Genomic DNA, 22,171 nt, shown 5'->3' with positions numbered 1-22,171 from the left:
GCTTCTGCTTAAATGCACTTTCCCTGGAGAGACCCTCTGCTCACCCCCTTGCTTTTTTCTGGTCTTAATTCAAATACCACTTTCTCGAAGAGGCCTTCCCTATCTAAAACTTATAATTCCTCTTATGTACACACACTTCCTGTTACTCTTTCCTGCTCTACTCCCCCCTTAGCATTTATCTATCTAATATGCATTTACTTTTCTTACTAATTGTTTCCCCTGCTAGAATCTAAGTTCCATGGGGCAGAAATTTTTATCTCCTTTGTTCATTGCTCTGCCCTGGTGTCTAGAATAGTGTCTGGCACATGGTAAGTACACAGGAAGTATATGGTAAATAAATGAATAAAAGAACTCCGTAAAGATGTGTAGACAGAATTCTACAGGGGAGCTCAGAAATACGGGTGACAGTGGATGAATGTGATGTGAGTTGGGAGGAGCTGGCATTTACCTGAGCTTTGCAAAATGCACAGACTGGCTGTCCCTAAAGTCTGAGTGGCAACCGCAGGAGTTTGACTCTTCTCTTGCCGCCCTAACAGGCCTAGAGACACCTCCAGGAGCTCTTACTGCCTAGGACTCTCCTGACACTTGGAGAGAGGAAAGGCCTCTCTCTCTATCACCGAACGTTCCTTGTCCTATCCTCTGCCTGTGTTTCAGCCAGTTATCTATCAGAAAGGATCTAATAAATTCAGCATGGCCTTCACACCCAACAAGGGATAATATCCTAGTCCAGGCATTTTAAACATTAGTGTGTATAAAACTTGCCTGGAGAGCCTCTTAAACTGTAGACTCCTGGGACCCACCTGCACAAGTTTCAAACAACTGGTTTTGATCCAGAGATCCAAGGGCCACACGTTGAACAACTCAAAACAGAATTTCTAAAGGTGACATCCCTGCAAACCTACAGGGAGCATACTTTTCATTGGGGGGATCTCCTTCATGTTCGTAAAATTGCTACTATATTCCTGTAAGCAATCAGCTGTCTGTCTACCCTCCTGTCCGTCTGCCTATGCATCCATCAGCATCTTAGATTCTGTGTCTATGTGGATTTTCCTACACTGTAGTGGTACTGGAGGAGTTTTCCCTTTCAGAACAACTTCCTTGGGTCGTATTTACCATCTGCACCTCCCCCCAAGGCTGAACCACATCCTACCGGGTTCTGGTTCATCCTACCACATACTGCCCTCAGGTGCCAATGGGCAACTTGCTGTCATCCTTACCTTGTGTTTATACCTTGCTACTCCTCCCATCTGTCAGCGAGGCTCTCTTTTTCCATTCCTGGTTCCCTGTTACCACTTCTGTCTCACCCACCTCGGAACAGACAGCTTCTCCCCAGATACCTAATTGTAGCCAAGCTGCTATAGTGAATTCTCACCTCCCTCTGCTATGTTTCCTGCCTCCGGACTCCTACCGCCCTTTACCGGGCTTCGGCTAATATCAGCCAAATTAATTGACTCACCACATTATGAAGTGCAACACATTAAAATATAGTAACTTTGGACTTCCCTGGTGGCGTAGTGGTTAAGAATCCACCTGCCAATGCAGGGGACATGGGTTCGAGCCTTGGTCCGGGAAGATCCCACATGCTGCAGAGCAACTAAGCCCAGGCGCCACAACTACTGAGCCTGCTCTCTAGAGCCCGCCAGACACAACTACTGATTCCACGTGCCTAGAGCCCGTGCTCTGCAACAAGAGAAGCCACAGCAATGAAAAGCCGGTGCACTGCAACTAAGAGTAGCCCCTGCTCTCTGCAGCTAGATAAAGCCTGCACCCAGCAACGAAGACCCAATGCAGCCAAAAATAAAATAAACAAAATAAATAAATAAAATAAATAAAATAGTTAAAATATAGTAACTTTGATCATTTACAATGAAATAAAATGTCAAGGGAAAAAATACGCCCTGGGGACATGAATTCATCTTTGTATACAGTCTGCCACACGTACTCACATGTGCAGAGTCCAGGACAAACAAAACACAGCAACTAAAAAAAAAACCGCCATGGTTTATAATGACAAAGGTAGATAAACTAATAATTCAAAGACAATAACAATTCGAGTGGCTAGTTATTATGTTGCCATCCGATACAGAAACCATGAGTTTTTGTGGAGGCAATAAAAGCTTGTGCTCATTGTTAAATTAGTTTACAGAATCGCTATGAGACTGGGAACGGGAATATTTATTCTAGCTGCTCTAGTCCCATGGCTTATTTCCCTCATTTCTCTGCAAAAATCTCTTCTGCTACAAGGAAGTTTCTTGCTCTGCAAGGTGAGTGAGCCTTGTGCCTTCAGCAGCCTGCCCGGAAAGACCTCAGTTCCACATCCCTGAGGGTGTCAGCTCGCCAGGCACAGGTGCTAGTGGGCAGCCATCCCACTTGCTGATCTGATGATCTCCAAGAGCCTTTTTGCTGTGTAATAAGACCAGTGTCCCCAGCCATCCAGCCTCACACAAGCACCAGCACTTCAAGGTGAACGGAAATATCTTTTTGAAAAGCATGTAAGTAGATTCTAATCCCCAAATCAATGAATGTATTTTTGGCCCTCGACATCCACATGTTTAGCCAAATGGCTCTAGGACAGAATTTAATATTGCATCTGTTTGTCTCATCAGTAGAAAGGGTAATGGAATCCATAAGAGGGAAGTTTTTCCTTGCTCTGGGAATACCTTTATGTCCCACCATTAAAATATATGAGATTCTGTTCTGTACAAAACTTACCTCTGGGGCTCATTCCTTCAGTATGTACTACAGACTCACATCCTCTCATGGTCAGGATGCCTAACCTTGCAAGAGTTTGGGCACCTTCCCTTTGCCCTTCTTCTAGCTTGGCTAGCTTTTAAAATGAAAGTGAAAATAATTTTGTCCAGCACATTCTTTTCCCTAGAAAATTTGTAATCGGCTTTTCATGGTTATAGAAATAACTAGACCAAACTATAACCTAAGAGGATGGGAAAACATTTACTGAGTGCCCATTATGTGCAGGGTTCTCACAACAACTAAATGAGCATAGTATCCCATTTTACAGGTACAAGTTGAAGAACTTTCTCAAAGTCATATAGCAGTGTGGCTGACTAAAGTCTATGCTCTTTCCACATTGCCAAGCTGCTTATCTTTGACGTCTCTATATATCTTCATCCTTTTCTGCCCCCTTCTTCTTTGTGGCATCTCTTCTGCCTCTTTCTGTTGAATTCATTCAATCATCAATCACTCATTTATTCTCTCAGTCAGTTACATAAGCATTCAAACGTTTATTGGGTAATTTCTAAGTTCTTTCCTAGACATACAGCAGTGAGTGAAACAGAAAAAAGTTTTCTCTGATGTTATTCTAAAAGGCAATGTACAATAAGTACACAGTCATTTAAGATGAAGTATGGTGAGTGTAATTATAAAGGAAAGCAGAGGTGCTGGGCAGCCCAGCAGAATTCTTGTATACTCATCCCCTCTGAAATTATTATTGAAATAATCATTACACACTTTGATGTGTCTTTAGCCTTTCTTCTATGAACATATGCATATATATGTATGTGTCATATATATACGTGTGTGTGCGTATGTATACTAAACATCATGTTATACATATAATTTTATATCATGACTTTTCCATTTAGTCTTAATGATATGCTATATTTTGACATTTTACCTGTTTTTTTTTGAAAATAGGATTTCAATAATTGGCTAATCATAATTCTATTTCACTGCTTTTTTATTTTTGGATCTTTAGATTGTGGCCAACTTGTTTTGGTAATAGTAATAATACTGTGATAATATTTTACACAAAATCATTTCATATACCTCTGATTGTTCTCTAAGGAAACGATGGATCAAAGGATAGGAATATTTATGAGAATCCTGATACACATTGCCAAACTGCCCCCCCAAAATTATATTTTTGCAAGGCAAATTGAAAATATGTAACAAGAGACATAAAATTTCTATACCCAAATGTAGAATTTGTACATCTTAAAATATATTCCAGGGAACTATCCCAAAATACAGAAAAAGACATACAAACACATTCACCATACTGTTAAAATAACTAAAAATTGGTGTTTGTCTTAATTGTCCAAGATGAGGGAAATACTAAGAGTAATATTCTGTAGGACTTAATTATGACAACCATTAAAAAATAGTTTTATTAATGATTACTTATGATATGTTAAATGTATATATTACAATGTTAAGTGGAAAGCTGAGATACAAAATGTTAGACACAGTTTGATTTCAACTACGTTAAGAGAAATTCCGAAAGGAATTTTATCAAAGCTTTAATGGGTTTGAGGAGGTAAGATTATGGATAATTTGTTTTCCTTCTTTCTAGTTTACTATATTTTTATTAATATGAATTGCTTCTATATTTTAAAAACGACTAAGGCAACTCTTCCTTTGTTGTGCAATTATGTTTTTCCCCCAGATTTCCTTACCAATGTCAATATGGGGACAAAATTTCAGCCATATTTTCATTTTCTAATGGCGTGCACCAGTTTTTACATTTTGTTAAGAAGTCATACTAGAAATCACAAGTTTCCTGGCTGCAGGCTGCTTTGAAGTGAGCAGGCTGAAAATGCCTGCTAATTCCAGATGCTTTCACAGAATACACCCGACAGAGATGGGGATGGGGTGTAAGATGAGGAATTCTGGTTGCATTCACGACTTGCTCAGTTCCCGCATCTCTTAGAAAGCAGCAGCAGCAGGGAAGGTTCCTATCTGATCTGCTATTGATCCCTAGAGAAGCAGGCAGGGAAGCACTTTCAGAGCAGAAGATTCTGCTTCAGGCTGAGAAAGCACTTTTCAGTCCAGATCTCAGACTCGATTTCCATCCGTCAATAACTGTTTTAGACTTTAGTTTGTGTTTATTTTTTAAGATGGAAGAGAACATTATTTGATCTGACATAGAATAAGAAATGTCTTGAAGAGGATTCACTAGGAGACATTTAACATTTTTCTAAGAATTGAGGTGTCTCTGTGGTTATTTCTTATATTTTAAATTCAATATCCTTATATATCCATATACACTTTTACAGCAAATGCATAAACCTGACATATTTTTCAAGTGAAGTCTTTTTTTCTTTCTATTTTTACTTCCTCCTTCCCTCAACCCTCTCACCCATGTTAACTACCTACCATGTAGCCTTTGTAGGAGATCTTTGTATCTTCAGAATATGTCAGGTAGATTAAAACATCTCTTTCCTACTCAGATTTTTGGGGGAATGTTAAACATCAAATGTTAGCCAGGTTTGAGAGCTCTGTGGCTCTCATTAGTAGCTAGTCTGTGCTAAAACTATACTTAGAGAAGTGTTATCTGAGTTTATGTTAAGAATCAAAGATTTGAATGTTGTTTTTGGCAAGTGAACAGATTCTTTTTTATGCTACCTCAACTTTAAAATGTTCAAATAAATGTCCTATGACTTAAGAAATAAAAAACTACTTCCAGTGGGCATTTACAGGGAAGGGCACCAGGGAAATTTCTGGAATGGTAGAAATCTTCTATGTCTTGACTGTGTTGATTACCTAGGTGTATAGCATCCATCCAACTGTACTGAATGATATGCTTAAAATGGGTGCATTTTTTATTAAGTTATACTTGACATATATTATTATATTAGTTTCAAGTATGCAATATAGTGATTCGATATTTTTATACATTATGAAATAGTCACCAGAGTAAGTCCAGTTACCATCTGCCACCATACAAAGTTGTCACAATATTATTGACTATATTCTAAAATTGATGCACTTTATAGTAGGTAAACTATACACAAATAATGTTTATAAGACAAAAGCACTTCTGTTTATCTAAACTCTGAGTTTTTAGAATTTGCCACAAAGACATTGTTGCTTGCCACTACAGTCCTCACCCCTCTCCCACCTGTGATGATATGTGGATTTCAGAGGATTTATTCTATGGGGCTATTTATGGACTGGGAAGTGATGAAGAGGCAAAAGTGGCTCTGCAGGTGACAGGTGTCACTCAAGGAAATGTCACCAGAGCTGTTTGCAGAAGCTGAGATAGGCTTAGTTCTTTCATGAGCATCTCCCAGGTGGTGGTGAAAGATGTAGGAGGCATCTTGACTTGATGTCATGGAGACAGAGTCCAATTCTCTGTGCATATTCATCTCCCTCTGCTCCCTTTCTCATTACTGTATCAGAGGTCAGGCAGAACGATAGGTACCAGTTAATAAAACAAACATCATTATTTCTGAACCAGGCAACTCTCCAACTGCTTGTTATAGTCTCTCTAAAGGCAATTTGGGGCTAAACTTTATTGTGGCTTAATTCTACTGTTTAATTATGGTGGTGACTAAATTATTTTTTAAAGAAACAGCTTCATAATGCATCTAACTCTAAATTGCTCTTGGTTAGAAACAGTGAAATTTAGACTGTGAAATGGCCAACGTAGATAATTTCCTTTCCTTATTCCCCAACATTTGGCCTTTTTTTGTAAACGCTTTTTAAAAAGCTCAAGTCTCAATAATAATGTTAATGCTATAAATAAAATTGAAGAAGGATATTGAAGATACTTATGAGTAAAGACTTCAACTACTTTGAAGAAAGTCAGAGGAATGGATTTATCTGTGCAGGTCTAGTATGTATTATTTATTTTAAATTTTCTTCAACAAAATCTTTGGGAATTTCACTGGATAATTCTTTGTTTGCCTAGTATGTTTTAGTAATAAATAAACTCTATGTTTAAGTAATAAAACTATCCAATAATGCAATTTTTCAATTTATCCAAATTGACAGAGAACAAGCTATTTACCTGATAACACTGAAAATGTATGATCATGTCACTGACCAAGCGGTGAAGACTGTAGAAAGTCATCCAAACATCCAATTGGAGTTTACTTTTTACCATCTCCCCAGGCAGTATGTCTCAGTGGATGGGCCGGGCATGCTGCCACACCTGGTGGAAGGGGTGGGGATGGGGTTGCCTCTCTCTAGGCCTCAGTTCCTGCAGGGGTCCTTCCCCTGCCAGACTGGGTGTGGTGAGTATATCTCAAGAAGGAGCCAACCACTTATTAAAGGAAAATGCCTCCATTATCCACTGGGGAGCGTGTCCACTAGTGCCCTGGCTTCAGGGAGGAGGGGAAGAGCTGCTCTGCAGGAAGCCAGTGAGGACATTTGCTCCTGGAGGGAAGAGAATTGCTGGGATGTGTGTGCAAGAGTGAGGATACAGTTTCACTTAAAGAGTGTGGACCATTTGGGGCTTGAGGCGACCCCTCCTTGGACTGCAAATCTTCAGCTGTTTCTAGAAGCATTAAATGCTTAGGAAGAATAGTATATATATTTTTTCTTTTTATTATTTTTTTAATGTCTTTATTGGAATAAGAATAGTATTTGTGTTTGTTTGTTTTTAGAAACCAGTGAACAGGCAGAGTTTTGTGACTGGTTTACACTTGTGGAACAGATATCTGAGCACAGATGTAGGAGCTGGACACAAGGGAGTATCAGGAAGTAAGCCCTGAGGATTTCACACAACCCAGTTTGAGACAAAAACCAAACCCCTGTCGGGGGTAATGGTTCCAGTCTTAGGATGAAGCAAAACCATGAAAGGCAGAGCAGACGATGAAAACAATATGAGATCCTGGGTGACTTCCCTGAACACTAAGTCAAACATCTTTTGCAAATGTCCCTATTAGACTTTCAAGTTTTATGAAATAATATAATTCCTTTTTGAATAAATCAGTTGGAAGAGGATTGTATATTACCTGCAATAGAAACAACCGAATTGATATAAGTAATATAAAAGAGTATTATTACCATATATGTAAATCATACTCTTTAGAGTTTAGATATACAAATAAGTAAATGATATTTTAATTTTAAAAAGCTTTGAACAAGCAAATCAAAGATGTAAAACAGGCCACTGACTTAGCAGTATGTGAAATGGATATTAAATCACTTGATGTGGAATAGTTTTTAATGTTTTAAATATCTTTTATGGAAGGTTAGTTGAACACTAAAAAGCATAAAAAATTTACAACATCTTGGCAACATGTTTAGGTCTCAACTCCAAGTTTATGTTTATATTTTCATAGTTTTTTTATATACAGATAAAGGATGATAAATCTAGTCTGGGATAAACTTAAATTAACTCTCTCTCTCTACAAAAGCAAATTTTTTTTTTTTTTTTTTTTTTTTTTTGTGGTACGCGGGCCTCTCACTGTTGTGGCCTCTCCTGTTGCGGAGCACAGGCTCCGGACGCGCAGGCTCAGCGGCCATGGCTCACGGGCCCAGCCGCTCCGTGGCATGTGGGATCTTCCCCGACCGGGGCACGAACCAACGTCCTCTGCATCGGCAGGTGGACTCTCAACCACTGCGCCACCAGGGAAGCCCTACAAAAGCAAATTTATTTCATATTATTCATAGTTGCTCACAGACCTGTGGTGTTGAAGAGATGTGGAACAATTTCCCCAAAGTGTGAACTTAATCATTTTTTTCCTGTACCCTTTGTAATAATTCAGGTTTTTAAAGCTTCAGAAATGAAAATGTTCCAAGTAACAAAAGAGTTCTTAAGGTGAGAACATAGATCAAATCTTATCACGTGAAGTAGAGCAATTTAATTATAGACCATTTGAACAAAGCTTGAAATATTAATATAGATGGCTGAAGGTACAGATTCCAGTCCTTCGATATTTTCACCTCCAAACAGGAGGAGCAGTCCTGGGAACATGAACCCAGATCCATTTTCCCTGCAGCAACTTTCTTTAACCTTGAAGACTCTTTTTCTTCATTGACTGAAGAACCGTGACTTGTCCTATTGGAATCGTGCTCTTGCAGCACGTCTCTGTTACTGTTCCTAGTCCGGGAGGCTTGCTGTAAGGGACAAAGAAATGGTGCTTTGTGACCACCTAGAGGGGTGGGATAGGGAGGGTGGGAGGGAGACGCAAGAGGGAAGAGATATGGGAACATATGTGTATGTATAACTGATTCACTTTGTTATAAAGCAGAAACTAACACACCATTGTAAAGCAATTATACTCCAATAAAGATGTAAAAAAAAAAAAGAAATGGAGAGGGAGAAGTTGACATATATGCTCATTCAGTTTTCTCTATTCCGTATGCACTCTTTGAAAGAACATGGATATGTATTTCTCTGTGTAAATGGGGAAGGGTGGATTCAGCAAGCTGTGAGTCAGTCAGACAATTCTGGAAGGACTGTATCAGACCAGGAAGGTTTATTAACCCAACTGGTCACAACTAACAACTAGGTAGAAAAAGCACTGGCGTTCCTGCCAGGAGATGGATGTGCCAGCCGTCCTCACGGGGCATCTGACTCTGCCGGTTCTGTTCAGACTCAAGGGAGATAAAGTATCTAGGTGACTCTCCTAACTAGAATGAGCTGCCAATAAGGCATGATAAAGGAAATGATAAACTAAAGTGGGGCATTCTGTGACCAAGACTTGAAGGACATAGGGATAGAAAGAGGAGGCTTCAGGGGGGAGTTGGAGGTGTTGAAGGGGAGGAGAGAGGGAGACAGGAGCAAGCATTCGCACTGCGTCATTATCTTGGCCTGGCTACAGCTGGTTGCTAGCTCCCCAAAGGCGAGGGCGTTCAAGTAAGAATCTCATGAAAGGCGGTTCTGCAACCCTGACCCTGTGCTCCTACTAGGAAAGACTGCTGTCCAGGTGGTTTCTTTGAGAACGGAGTGACCAATGTCAGTCTGCCCAGAACTTTCCTGCCTTTTTTCACTGAAAGTCCCGCACTGGTTGGTCGCCCTGGGGTCCTGGGATATTCGATGCAGGCTGGTGGGTAGGACCTTGCAGGCAGTGGTGCTCTCTTGGACACAGTATTACTATCCAGGGCAGGTCAAAGGAGGAGCAATGGAAGCAAATCTGAAAAGCATGGTTCACATGGGAAATTTACTTTTCTCTCATTTTAATTTGGGTTCTAGGATCCCTTGATTCAGAGAAAGCAGCACAAAACTGTTACTACTGAGGTTCTAGATAACGCTCAGGTATCAGGAGGCCAACAAACCTGGTTCAGGGGACAGAAATAAAGAGATTAGAAATATGAGGTACAGGGGCTGGCAGTAGAGGCCTGGCCATGGAGTACGTTTCTTTTACCCTCCACCTCTACCATGGCAAGAAGCTGGCTGTTCATTTAACTTTACTGTAGTTCCTATTGGAAGAAGCCCTCACTATATGAAAATAACCATGGGAGAGGCAACTAAATTACGTAGAAAAAAAATTCCACTGATTTCAATTCAAAATATGTGTACACATAGCAAAACCCCCTGGAGGAAATGTATAAGGAGGTTAAAATAGTGCCATGGAACGTGTTAGCTACCTGTCCTTTTGTAGGAATTAGAAAATAAAAGTTATATTACGTTCTATTGAAAAGGCTTTCCAACACATGGGCTGAGTACCTGTTGATGTTAATCCATGAAGGACACAGAGCGGAAGACGTAAAAGAATCTGGAGGGTTGTCAGTAAGAAGCTGTGCAGGTCCGTGGTGACCTAAATAGGAAGGAAATCCAAAAAAGAGGGGATATATGTATACGTATAGCTGATTCACTTTGCTGTACAGCAGAAACTAACACAACATTGTAAAGCAACTATACTCCAATAAAAATTAATAATAATAATAAAAGTAGCTGTGCAGGTAACAGTGGGGCAGGACATAGAGAAAGAGATGATTTACGTTTGAAGCTACCTCAGTGGCTTCAAATTCTTCACTGAGACATTTCATCATTTTTCCTTGAAAGGAGAGTTCATGGTCAAGTAAGTTTGGGAAACTGTTTCCCTTTGCTCCCTCTTCAGCAGGTACTTTAGCAGGTCGAACTGCTTAACTTTGTTTAGGTATAGTATTTCCCACAGTTATAGAACCAAGTAATCTTATTTTATTTTCAATTGAGAAACAATTATTATCATCCCAGGGAAATAGTGAACCACAGAACATACTTCAGAAAAACTGCTTCAGAGAGTTTGTTCCTGAGAATACTCCCAGTGACATTCTTTTCAAGGTCAATGGCATCTTCAGTTGGAATATGTGGCCTTTCCGAAAAGAAGCATTGTCTTAATTAACTGGAGCTCTGCATGATTGTATCTTTGTGAATCTTCTCTTTGAAACGACATCTAAGATCCAAAATGTAAAACGAGACCAGTCTTTTGGAAATGCTGTAAACAAGAGAAGAGTTAAAAAGGCAAATATGAAAATTAAAGTGGCCATTTGAAGATCAGAATGATATTTCAATTAAAATCATTCAAAACAGGTGTTGAAATTCTTGCTAAAATTTGGATGGAATTAAACGTAAAAATTAATGAGTAAGGGCCCATTGGGAAAAGATTGCTGTTTACTTGAGAAAATGGCTGAACTAGAAAAAATACATAGTTCCTACCCAAACACTACCCTTTCAATTGCAAACCTGTTGAAAGTGCAAAACATAGGAAAATTATAAATATTTTATAACTAGAGGACATTTTAGCTGAGCAGCCTAAACATAGGCTTTTAGGCTAGAAGCAATATACTTTCGTTTTAATATGATATAAATAGGTCATCCATCTTTACCGGAGAACATTATTTTGCACTGAGTCAAAAAAAAGGGAGGCTTTATTCAGATGTGAGGAAACAACAGGCATTCATTAAGAATATTTAGAAAAAGGGTGTGGGGGGAGGGATAAATTAGGAGTATGGAATTAACAGATACACACGATTATATATAAAATAGATAAGCAACAAGGATTTACTGTGGAGCACAGGGAACTATATTCAATATCTTGTAATAACCTGTAATGGAAAATAATCTGAAAAAAATATAACTGAATCACTTTGCTGTATACCTGAAACTAAAACAATATTGTAAATCAACTATCCTTCAATTTAAAAAAAAGAAAAAGGGGGCTTCCCTGGTGGCGCAGTGGTTGAAAGTCCGCCTGCCGGTGCGGGGGACGTGGGTTCGTGCCCCGGTCCGGGAGGATGCCACGTGCCGCGGAGCGGCTGGGCCCGTGAGCCATGGCCGCTGAGCCTGCGCGTCCGGAGCCTGTGCTCTGCAGCGGGAGAGGCCACAGCAGTGAGAGGCCCGCGTACCGCAAAAAAAAAAAAAAAAAAAAAGAAAAGAAAAGAAAAAGGGTGTATTATCTTTCAAGAAGTCTCTGAAGATTTGTCTCGATTGAATTGTCCTTTCCAAAATAAATGAAGCACTAAAGAGCTTTGTTATCACTTGACTGAAGTCTTCTAGAAAAGTAGTTTCTCTCTATGAGTTATGTGACACAGGAAGGTGAGTAGATGTCTTGGCCTTGGATGAAGCTATGTACTCTTTCTGGAGTTGTCACATCCATACACAGGACCATGCCCAGGAAGATTTGTGAGCAGTTTTCCTTGGGGATTTCCACATGCCCAAGAATATTCCTCCTCCCCTTCTCAGTATCTCCATAAGCACCCAGTGTTTCAGGTCTCCAGCTGCCAAGAGTCCCTTCTTTGGTACTCCACGCTGGCCCGCTTAGGCAATGCATCTTTCCTGCATCTTATTGAAACTTCAAATCTTTTCCTCCTTCCTATTTACAAGAGCAAAACACTGGAAACAACTTACATGTGAAACAGTAAAAAAATTTAAGAAATGGATTCTGATGAAATATAAATCAATCACTAAAATGATGATTTTGTTCACCAGCGAAATGTTAAGTGAAAAAAAACCGATATAAATTCTATGTATTATATAATCCATATATATAAATTCTATATATGCATTCTTTCTCTATACAGGTATGTATACATATTCTATGTAAGTACTCTCTATACACACATATTTACACATACATGCAGCACTAAAATGTTAATAGCACTTATGGTACAATTACAGTTGATTTTTGTCTTCTTTACCCATTTTATTCATTCCAAATTCCTCACAATAGTTGTGTATTACTTTTCCATTAAGAAAAAAAATTGTTTAGAAATAATAGAACTATTTTCACTATGATCCATTCCAGTCTTTGAATCCCTGGTTTTTGCTACAGGAACTGGACTTATTCATGCAATTATGTTAATATATGTGGCACAGACCTTGAATTTTGTGTCAAGAGGTCTGGAGACTAGACTTGTCCTCTGCTGATCGGCTCTGTGACCATCCTTGGACAAATGCCCTGGCCTCTCTGGGCCTCAGTCTTCTCATCAATAAAGAAGAGGCTCAGGCTTCCCTGGTGGCACAGTGGTTGAGAGTCCACCTGCTGATGCAGGGGACACGGGTTCGTGCCCCGGTCCAGGAACATCCCACATGCGGCGGAGCGGCTGGGCCCGTGAGCCATGGCCGCTGAGCCTGCGCGTCCGGAGCCTGTGCTCCGCAACGGGAGAGGCCACAACAGTGAGAGGCCCGCGTACCGCAAAAAAAAAAAAAAGAAGAGGCTCGGTCCTGGCATCGCGGCAAGGCGGAGTCCAGAGGGCGGAGTCCAGAGGGAGGAGTAGGCGTGCGAGCCCCGCCCCTGGCGCCTCGCGGATGACTGTGGTGGCGCCTTTACCATGCGCAACGTAGGTGGTGGTATCTTTCAAGCCCTCAGAGGTTTTCGCAGTTCTCGGGTGGGAAGAAACCACAAACCAGGAGGGAGTTTGACATCTTAAAGCCAGGGCTCCGCAGTTGGGAGATAGCTTTGCAGTCTGGGGAGTTCAGTTTTCCATGACTGACGGCAGTGTGGTTCAAGTCAGAGGGCAAGAAGATCCCTGGAATTCCATCACAAGTGGTGCCTGCAGAGGAGCCATTCTGGCATCAAGAAACGGACCAGTGGTTATGGTTGGGTCAGCCGTGACGGCTGGCTTTTTCCGAGCTCTAATTGAAGGAGCTGGTATCTTGTTGGCAGGACTTGCCTTCACACAATTCCCCAACAGTCCTCCGTTTGCTGAAGACTTCTCCCAGTTGCCTTCAACCCAGTTTACCATACTCACCTTTCAGAGACTATGGACGAAACCAATAGGACTTCTTTCCCAGGATTTCTTTAATGGAGTGAGCTGTCGTTCAAGGAAGGATTTCAGAAAATCAAGTTACAGTCTGTTTTTAAAGCCATAGGTGGGACAACTATGGCCAAATAGGCTATGAAGAGACATTTGGCTCCTTTTTCTATTTAAAGGAAGATGGTGGGAGGGGGGTTCTTAAAAGATAATACATTTATTTATTCATACTTGGCTTGCATTTGTGATCCAAATAGATGTCTAAAATATTTAAAAGGAACTACAGTAAGTCCTTAGAAGATGAAGGACCAAACGCCAAACGGCAATGAAGCACAACCATCATTTCCTTGGGGACTTCTCCGCCTGGTTTTGTTGTTAGTCAAACAATAAAAAAACACCTGGAGATTGCTCTTTATTTAAAAAGAAAAGAGAAGAGGTTTGGATGAGACAGATGACCCTTGAGGCACCTCTCTGGTGAGTCTGTGGCTCTGACTCCCCCAAGTAAGGTATGGTCACTTTAAGGGGCTTGTGCATCCATCCCAAAAAGTACATTTAAATGATACACATTTTTTGTGACATAACTGGCAGTCCTGTATGAGAATATTTGTGGGTTTGTGGGCTTTTCCAGGCCTTACTTTTGTCTCTAGGACAATGGTTCTTAAACTTGAGCCGGCATCAGAATCACCTGGAAGGGTGTTAGAATAGAGACAGCTGGGCCCCAGCCCAGGATTCCTCATTCAGCGGGTCAGGGTGGGGCTGGAGAAATTAACGTTTGGAACAAGTTCCAGGTGATGCTGGTGACCTGGAAGAACCCGCCTGAAGAAAATAACGTGGTTGGGGGAAGGCATTTCTCATGTCTGTAAGTATCTTGGATTTCTGTTTTTTCCCCTTTCCAAAATTCTTAGAGAAGTGTTCTGAAGATTATGCAAGGATATCTTCAAGACAATTTTATTTTAAAACTTCCTATAAAAACAATGAAAACATTATTCCTCTGGATGCTCTAAGTAGGAGCAAATGAAGAGATTAATGAGAGGCTTGGGTCTGAGGGTGGTCTGAGGAAGAGAGTGTGTTGTTAGGTTGACTAGAGTCTCCTGCACCTAGAAGGCACACAGTTTCTTTGATGAATTCGACAAGAAAGTGAGACGGTTTTCTCTGTAGAGCATGTTTAACCTAAATACCAAGATGGGCTCAGGATGTCACAGTTACTTGATTGGTACCTGGATAAGCCCTCATAGACATTTCCCCTGTCTTGTTACTCAACTTACAGAATCAATAGCATCTATGGGCGTGAACATCAGAGTCGGCAAACTCAGGCAAGGACGCTGACGAGGCAGCCTCCTCTGCCTGTGGAACTAGTTCCCATTGCAGGAATAAATCATGTATTGTCACTTCCCGTATCTTTTGCACACACACCACCCCATCTACCTATAGTGCCTCAGACTAAGCTACTTGTTTGCTGTTGTTGTTGTCCTACTAGCCCTCTGTGAGTGACTTGACCGTGGAACTTGTCACATCTTACTGTCATTGTTCAATGATGTGCTGCTTCTTCCGTGGAACTGGAAGGACCTTGAGTACACAGCTGGTCTTCGATTCATCTCTGTATCTCCAGAACCTAGTAGAGCATTGGACAAATGTTTTCTGTTGAAAATAGGGCCGTGAATATTCACAGGCAAAATTTTATCTTTAATATGAGTAAAATGATCAATAAAACAAGACCATAACTCAAAAGTAGGCAAACGGAGTGTGAAAGATCAAATCTCTTTGTACTTTCTCCACGTTCAAACTAACAAACCAACAAACTTCCCCTAGTTTCCAAACACTCTCGGCTCTCAGCCTCTCCTGGTCTCTGTCTGCTCCAGGATCTGCCAGGGCTCTTCTGGAAATTTTAGAAATCCACCTTGGATTTCTCACCTGACTTCTCTCCTGCACTCTCTGAAGGAGATTACTGCTTGTTTTTTCTCCTTAAAGGCAAATCAGAGCCCTGATATTTCCACCAATAAAAAAATGGAGGCTAAAGTACTTCGTGCTTAGAAAGAAGCTTGGAGGTATTTGATGCTACGTTAGATTTTATTCTTGCTTTTAAAAGAAAGAATTTGATATTTCTCTCTATTTTTCTATCTAGCTATTCAGTATTTAAACCAGCTATACTTATACTTGTTTGTATGTATAGAAAAGTGTTTGAAATGATGTTTACCTGCTCGTAATTATGGATAATTTATATAGTGGGATTCAAGTGGCTTTTAAAACACTGTTCTTTATCCTGGTCAGTATTGATTCTTAAAAAAAAATAAGCATTCATGATTTTTACAATTGCTATTCCAAAGTAATTGCCTCTATAAATATTTAGAAGATCCCATGCCTCATATAATGTCAAACCATGGATTCATCTGTTCTGTTTCTTAAAAGACACAAATGTCAAGATGCATAGACTCAAGTTACCAAAGCCCAGAGCAGAAAGGCGAGTTGTTTTTGTGTATAAATAATTCTGCAGAACTGACCTTTTGTGACTTTTCAACCTGCAGTACATGGAGCATTCTTTGGGGGAAGGAATCTGACACTATTACAGGTAGATCAAGGAGGGAGTTATTTCAGGCAGCCAAGGTGGTTCTGTCTTTAGAGTGAGTCAAGGCAATGCTGTTTGGCTAGTTTTCCCCCCAAAGCCATGTAACCTCAGAGATGAGAAATAGAGCACAAGGTGATCATGACCTGACTGTTCTCCTGGTGAGACATGATGAAGGGCTGTTCTAAATGTGAATGGTAAAGAATCTTCTAATTTTTTGTCTGGATGACTTTATGGGGTTTTGGTGTTGCTACAGGCTAGCTATATGTCCTTGCTGGGACAGGAAATTAAAATGGAATTTTTGGCTGAATTCTCTGGTGATAGATTGCAGATAACAATGTGAGCTGTGAGACAGAGCATCCTATAGGAATTTCCAAGTTAATATCCCAAAATCAGTTACATGATTTTAACATATCTCATCCACCTCAAGGATAAAAAAGGGTCCAGTTGTTGGGGATCAAGGAGAATTTGTGAGAAGGATTTCCTTGGAGATCAAACTTCAAGGGGACAAGGTTTATACGTGTGTGTCAGGGCACTTCTCTTGCAGAAAGCGGGGAGTTCCCTGGTGGCCTAGTGGTGAGGATTCTGGGCTTTCATTGTCATGGCCCGGGTTCAATCCCTGGTCGGGGAACTGAGATCCCACAAGCTGTGTGGCACAGCCAAAACAAACAGACAAACAAAGAGAAAGGGACTCCAGGGCTTCCACGGGATCACGTGGAGAACTTGATATGTGACACAGTCCAACCGCTACCTAGGAAATGTTCAGGGTGAGAGATGGGCTGACTGCTGGCTGTGGTCTGATTGAGTCTATGGGGTGGGATAAAAGCACTGGTCAGGATGGGAGGGAATAAAGACGGCCTGGAGGCAGAGCTCTGTGGGCTCCCATTGGGTTAGTGGCAGAACATCCTCCCTCAGGAAGTGGAATCCCACAAGGACAATAGCCACTCCAGTACTAGGATCCAATGCAAGCAATGTCCTTCTCCAAACCAGGGATGACAGGCCAAAGGCAGGATATGACAGCAGGTCGATCAAGTCATGAGTTTTTAAGGTATGTTAAGGTATAGTTAGCATAAGTCAGAATTATGGCCCCAGTTACTTCACGTGTCCACGTGTGACCTCTTACATAATGACTGAAACATGAATTGGTCCCACTCCTGCTGAAGAAAGCACTGCCCTGAAGTGGAAATTAAAACAACCTCAACAGTGAACCAAGCAACCAAAAACCAAAAACTGCTTGCTGGCAGTTCACGTAGTCATTTTGAATTGAATTTTCTATAAATGACAACAAAGAGAATAGGTACGTGTATGTGTATAACTGAATCACTTTGCTGTACACCCGAAACTAACACAACATTGTTAATCAACTATACCCCACTATAAGATAAAAATTAAAATATAAAAAATTTTCTTATAAAAAAATGACAACAAAGAGAATTCTGAATGATAGACAAGTGGTGAGGCCCATATGAGTCAAGGAAATCCTCTGGGTCTCAATCAAATGTTGAACAATTAGAAGTGGGGGGAAGGCAGATGATTAGCCTGACCTGGGACACCCACATGTCATAGTTTAGCCTTGTGCCTGGGACTCTTGACTCATATGGTTTGGTCCTAAGGTCACCGTTCCACTCTGTGGAGTCATCCCTCATCCCTAAAACCTATCCCACATCCTGCTTGCCTCACAGAGAAAACACAAGATTAGGGCATTTTAAGTCCAGACTTGTAAGATTGGAAAATTATAAGCCCTATTTTATTTAAATCAATGTTGGATAGAAGGTATAACTGAATTTGATGGATTTCCACTTCCCACTAGAAATTGTTTATAAAGAACCAGGAAAGAATGAGTCTGTTGACACATCAGGTTTGAAAAGACAAGACTCAAATCAGCCTTTACATCTTGAATAAAGTGAAAGTGACAAATACGTTCAGAACAGTTACTATAAAATTTAAGTTAAATATAAACTTATTCTGTATCTTGTCATCATAAAAATGAATATTTCTGTCTGTTTATTATGAAGGACCTTCAGTTTTCCTAGTATATTGAGATGCTGACTTGAGTAGTTTCAAGGATTGTTATAAGTTCCAGAATAGACTATGATATACACAGAAATCCAATTTATTAGAACGTTTGTTGCAGAAAACTGTGTTCTTTTCTAAAGTTGAAAGCTGTTTTTCTTGGGAGGTTCATTTACCTTGGGAGGTTAAGTGTTAGATAACGGACGGTATCGTTGATCTAGTGCAAATTAACTCAATTAGAAAAAAAGGACTGTAGATTGTCTTAAAATTAGGAACATAATTAAAGGCATACTTCTTCTTTGAGATATTTGTTTACAACTAAAATAGTCTAACACATTTACTTTGAAACACTATGAGAATCTCAATTTCTTTTCCATAGCTTATAGTAACCTTTACCCCTATTGATTCAACCAAGTCTACCCCAAGTGTAGGGGCAGAAACAGATCTGACCCTGAGACCCAGAGGATTTCCTTAACTCATATGGGCCTCACCACTTGTCTATTACTCAGAATTCTCTATGTTGTAATTTTTTTTGATAAGAATTTTTTTTTATATTTTAATTTTTATTTTATATTGGGGTATAGTTGCTTAACAATGTTGTATTAGTTTCAGGTGTACAGAAAAGTGATTCAGTTATGCATATACATGTATCTATTCTCTTTGTTGTAGCTTATAGAAAATTCAACTCAAAATGACTCAAGCAAAAAAATTATTCGCTCCCACAACTGTAAATTCTAGGTAATATGTGAGGCAAGATCCAGCAGTCATAGGATGCCATTAGCATTGGCTTGCTCAATCCTGGTTCTGCTTCCTCTATGTTGGCAGCTTCTCCCCCCATATGGTCAGATGACTACCAGCAGGTCTGGGTTTTCATTTGATCAGTTTAGCAATCGCAGTGGAAGCAGAGCTTATCTGAAGAATATTGGTTCTGATTGGCCCAGTTTGGTCCACCCCAAACCAATCACTATTTTAGAGGGATGCAGGCTCCAACTGGCAAGGCCTGGGGTACGTCCACCCTCCCTGCCAACAAGAGGGGAGTCAGATAGACCTAGAGTGTGTGCGTGCAAGGTTGGGGGCAGCGGGGATGTTTCAAGTAAGGAAAAAATCTCCCTCATCTATGTCCAGCCCTCTTTCATTCTTTTCCTCCCGGGTGGAGTTTTTCAGGGTGCCCACTTCACACTGTATGCCTGGCCCTCTACCTTCTCCGTCTCTTCCTCATGCCTAAGCCCGCTAGCCTCATAATCATAGCCCCACTTTAGAAGCTACACAGGGCACTTTAACTTTGAAAATTACTGGTGTCCAGGCCCCATCCCTTGAGATTCTAGTTCAGTTGGTCTAAGGTAGAGTCCTTTCGGTTGTGTCTTGTAAAAGCTTTGTAGGCGATTTCAGTGTGCAGGCTGGGTTGAGAACTGCTGCTGCCAGTTAAACTTGATGCTGGGAAGCACCTGCCCATCCTCCATACAGAGCAAGATGAAGTTTGAGTCCTCATCCTCCCTGGGTATTGCATTTAGCCATATCCAGCCCTGCCGCTAAAGGAATGAAGCAATAATGATGACGTGTCAATCAGTTACTAAGACAGAGAAAGCAGTTGGAGAAGCATCAGGGCCTTTTCATTACTCCTGCAATAATATGAAAAGGATCCCTCAGTTTGCCCTCACATACGGTTTACCCAGTTTATAATTAATCTGACTGAGATGAGCTACCAAAGGGATGTTGTTTATTGATTTTTAGAATAAGAGATGCTTTAAAGTGCAGGGGTGTGTGTGTATGTTTCCTTCATCAAAAAAAAAAAAAAATGATTCTCTTAAAGAGAGAAATTTTCTGTCTGTACCACTGGGTTTTTCTACAGATCCTTTTTGCATTTTCTCTGCCACAGGATTGAATTGTCATTGCTTGGCTCTCAAGAAACAACTTGTATATTTTCTGCTGCATGAATCATTATAAACAACAGCTTTGGGAAGGCATTCTAGGGCCAGTAATTATACTGATGAAACAGAAAGACTGTATTCCAAGTGAGGTTAATTTTAGCAGAAGTCAGATGAAAATGTTGTTGACTAACAGCAAATATGCTGGCAATAGAGCCCAAATCACTGGTGCCAGTGACTTGTTGTTTGGGCTGAAAAGTATCCAGGGTTACCACAGAAATCCAGATTGCACCTCTGGGCAGGCTTCAATTGCTTAAAAGTTTGAAGTAGACATATTGAGCTGATTACATAATAACTCTGAGAAATCAGAAGTAAAAAGTAATCCTAAATTAGAAATGTGACTGAGAATATAGAATGCTAACAATTTAAAGTCTCTGTGTGTGTGTTGTGTGTGTGTGCACACGTGTGTGTGTGAGTGAGTGTCGGGGTGGAGAGAGGCTCGTAACCTATGTAGTTGATAACTGACACAAACATGTTTATTTCTCCACAGAGTAAGCTCTTCGGTGAAGGAAATTTCCAAATGGAGAAAAAAATATATTGCATCTTATTATGAAAGCAATTTAGATGTCTTTAAAAAAATCCACGTTTAAATTTTGTTCAGAATTCTGTTTTCTACAAAGAATACAATTCTTTTAGGAAATCAGCTAGGCTCCTTGTAGCCAGCATCTCAACTCAGTTTGCAGAAATGAGTGTTACCAGATGATTCAACAAATGAGTCCTTCTAGAAAAAAAATTAAGGCAGAAAACACAAAGGTAATTGGTAAAGAAGTCTGCAACTAAAGAGAACTTTGGCATAAGGAGGAAAAATGCAGTTATATTCTCATTGGAAACGTGCCACATGTAGCTTTTCTCTTCCTTTTTTCTCACGTGGAGAAAAGAAGCAGAAACTCTGACCACGAAAATCTTGAGTACAAAAGAATGTTTTCCCTACGGTTAGTTTGAATCAGTTAGGCCAGGGTAGTATACTGACTTGGCATCTGGTCTAGAGATTAGAGATTGGTCGACAGAAAAACAATTTATTAGAAAGAAAAAAATTTCAAATTAATCAAAAAAAGAAGGAATGAACCATGGTACTGAGATATTTGTGGGTGGAAACACTATTTCAGGATCTACTGGATAAGGAACCTTTAAGGATATCACTAGGGGTCTGGCCCTCCCCATCCTCTCCCACACACTCATTCATTCCTTGCTTCTGATTTTTCCAGACTGACTTAAATCTGCTTCAGTCTCTTTAATGGCCATGTGTTAGATAAACAAAACTGGTAGAAAGAGATTAAATTTCTCCACATCCACATATCAACCTTAGACAATTCTTTACTTGTCTCTTATTGGGCTATAAGCTCATTCTTGAAAAAGCTTTGTGGCCAGGGCTATTGATACTTGGACTGGCCCAGTGTAGTAGGCTGAACCACTGGGCTCTGTGAATATGTTGCCATAAAACGCAAAAGGGACTATGCAGATGTGATTAAGTTAAGGATTTTGAGATGGGGAGAGTATCCTGGGTTATTTTGATAGGCCCAATGTAGTCACAAGATTCCTTATAAGGAGGAAGGCAGAAGGACCAGAGTCAGAGAGAAGGCGATGTAACAATGGAAATCAAGGTCAGAGAGAAGGAGAGTCTGGAAGAGACTAGGCTTCTGGCTTTGAAGATGGAGGATGTGGCCATGGGCCAGTGAGTTCAAGGCAGACTCTAGAAGCTAGAACAAGCAAGGAAATTAATTCTCCCTGCAACCTCCAGAAGGGTTGCAGTCTTGTGACACCTTGATTTGAATATTTCTGACCTCCAGCACTGTATGAGAATAAT

At 40.4% G+C, this 22,171-nt stretch overlaps 1 protein-coding gene and 1 pseudogene across 2 annotated transcripts in view; one reads left to right on the top strand and one right to left on the bottom strand.

Annotated features, from left to right (window-relative positions):
• Window positions 1-6,847, bottom strand: part of FAM81B (family with sequence similarity 81 member B) — a gene marked incomplete at both ends in the record, with an annotated part of 60,958 nt that extends 54,111 nt beyond the window's left edge. The window contains 2 exon segments of the mRNA XM_082650309.1: window positions 2,713-2,827; window positions 6,752-6,847. Of these exon segments, the coding sequence (XP_082506435.1) occupies window positions 2,713-2,827; window positions 6,752-6,847 (211 nt within the window).
• A 6,557-nt stretch (window positions 6,848-13,404) lies between these two features.
• Window positions 13,405-13,895, top strand: LOC309821013 (mitochondrial import inner membrane translocase subunit Tim17-A-like; annotated as a pseudogene). Its single transcript has one exon. The product of its transcript is annotated as a mitochondrial import inner membrane translocase subunit Tim17-A-like (transcript).
• The last annotated feature ends 8,276 nt before the right edge of the window (window positions 13,896-22,171 follow it).

This window comes from Grampus griseus (assembly GCF_964374135.1).
Source record: "Grampus griseus genome assembly, chromosome: 3".
Taxonomy (NCBI): Eukaryota; Metazoa; Chordata; class Mammalia; order Artiodactyla; family Delphinidae; genus Grampus; species Grampus griseus.
The sequence above is the reverse complement of the archived record's forward strand: the minus strand, read 5'-3'. Positions and strand labels throughout refer to the sequence as shown.